Source organism: Triticum aestivum, chromosome 6A (assembly GCF_018294505.1).
Source record: "Triticum aestivum cultivar Chinese Spring chromosome 6A, IWGSC CS RefSeq v2.1, whole genome shotgun sequence".
Classification (NCBI taxonomy): domain Eukaryota; kingdom Viridiplantae; phylum Streptophyta; class Magnoliopsida; order Poales; family Poaceae; genus Triticum; species Triticum aestivum.
Window position 1 is genome coordinate 68,724,233 of NC_057809.1, and position 1,117 is coordinate 68,725,349.

General features: G+C 46.1%; 1 protein-coding gene across 1 annotated transcript in view; it reads right to left on the reverse strand.

Annotated features, from left to right (window-relative positions):
* LOC123132088 (kinetochore protein NUF2 homolog) overlaps nt 1-258 on the reverse strand; it is a 4,765-nt gene extending 4,507 nt beyond the window's left edge. The window contains exon 1 of the mRNA XM_044551848.1: nt 2-258. Within this exon, the coding sequence (XP_044407783.1) occupies nt 2-158 (157 nt within the window). The 5' untranslated portion in view covers nt 159-258. The remainder of the gene's footprint in view (nt 1) is intronic.
* Between the last annotated feature and the right edge of the window lie 859 nt (nt 259-1,117).

The following is a 1,117-nucleotide window of genomic DNA, read 5'->3' on the forward strand; positions in this document are numbered from 1 at the left end:
TAGTCGAAGAAGCGGCCGAGGACGCCCGGGAGCAGGTCGGGCTGCGGGCTGGCGATGTGCTCGGCGCGGAGGTTGGCGAAGGGGGCGACATCGAACTCGACCAGCTGCTCCGCGATCTTCGCCGGCGGCAGTAACGGGAAATGGAAGCCGGACGCCATCGGGTGAGACGCCGCCGGGGAGAGGACGGTGGCCGGAGAATCGCCGAGAGATTTTTCTTCCCCAAATCCAAATGTTTTGGACGGCCGCAACGGCCAGCGGCGTAGTGTATCTTTTTTTTAGTGTACGTACTGACTACTGAGCCTTTTACCTGCTCAGATGGGCCGAATGAATACGGCCCGTTAAGAATTCAGTTCACCGCCTTGCGCGCCGAATAGTCCAGCAAACACTGTAAGCGTCTAATAATTGTGTCTTGCCTCCAAAAAAAAAGGGTCTAACAATTTTGTCTGGTACTTTGCCTAAAGAGTTCAATCTAGAGAGCACAATCTAGAGATCCTCATTCTTGGATGTTGGCACCTTTCAATGCAAAGAAATAACAAAATATTTAAAAGGCATCAACCAATCTATTGGGTCTTGGAGAACCAGACTTAAGGAAGACCATCATTTGCTAGGACACAGGATTAAAGACAGTTCCCCCTCAAAAAAAAAAAAGATTAAAGACAGTCATGTTCCCTTCCCTGTCTTGAGAATTGGATAGCTGCAAATCTCTGATCCGGGCAGAATGATTCCAAGAGCGGGAATTGGATAACTGATCTCTCTTTTGTCTTTTAGATAGATTTTCCAATTTATTATTTTTCCACGTCTCTCTGTAACATACTACTACTTATACATTTAATGAAAATTACCGTAAAACAATTATTCTACGATTCCAGGCTTCAAAAATGTTTACATCGTATATGTTGTCTTATCATTTGATATTGATAAGACATGGTGTCCCCGGCCACCATTCCCCGGTTGCTTTGTATCCAGCATTGAAACGTACACGACGACTCCAAAGAAAACCATGTGATGACGATGGGACGGCCTATACCTGGTGCATGCACTACTATATTTCAGATAGCAAGGCCCCGTGGTTTTGATCGAGAATTGAAGAGAATGACTATGTTAAAGTCAAGGGGGC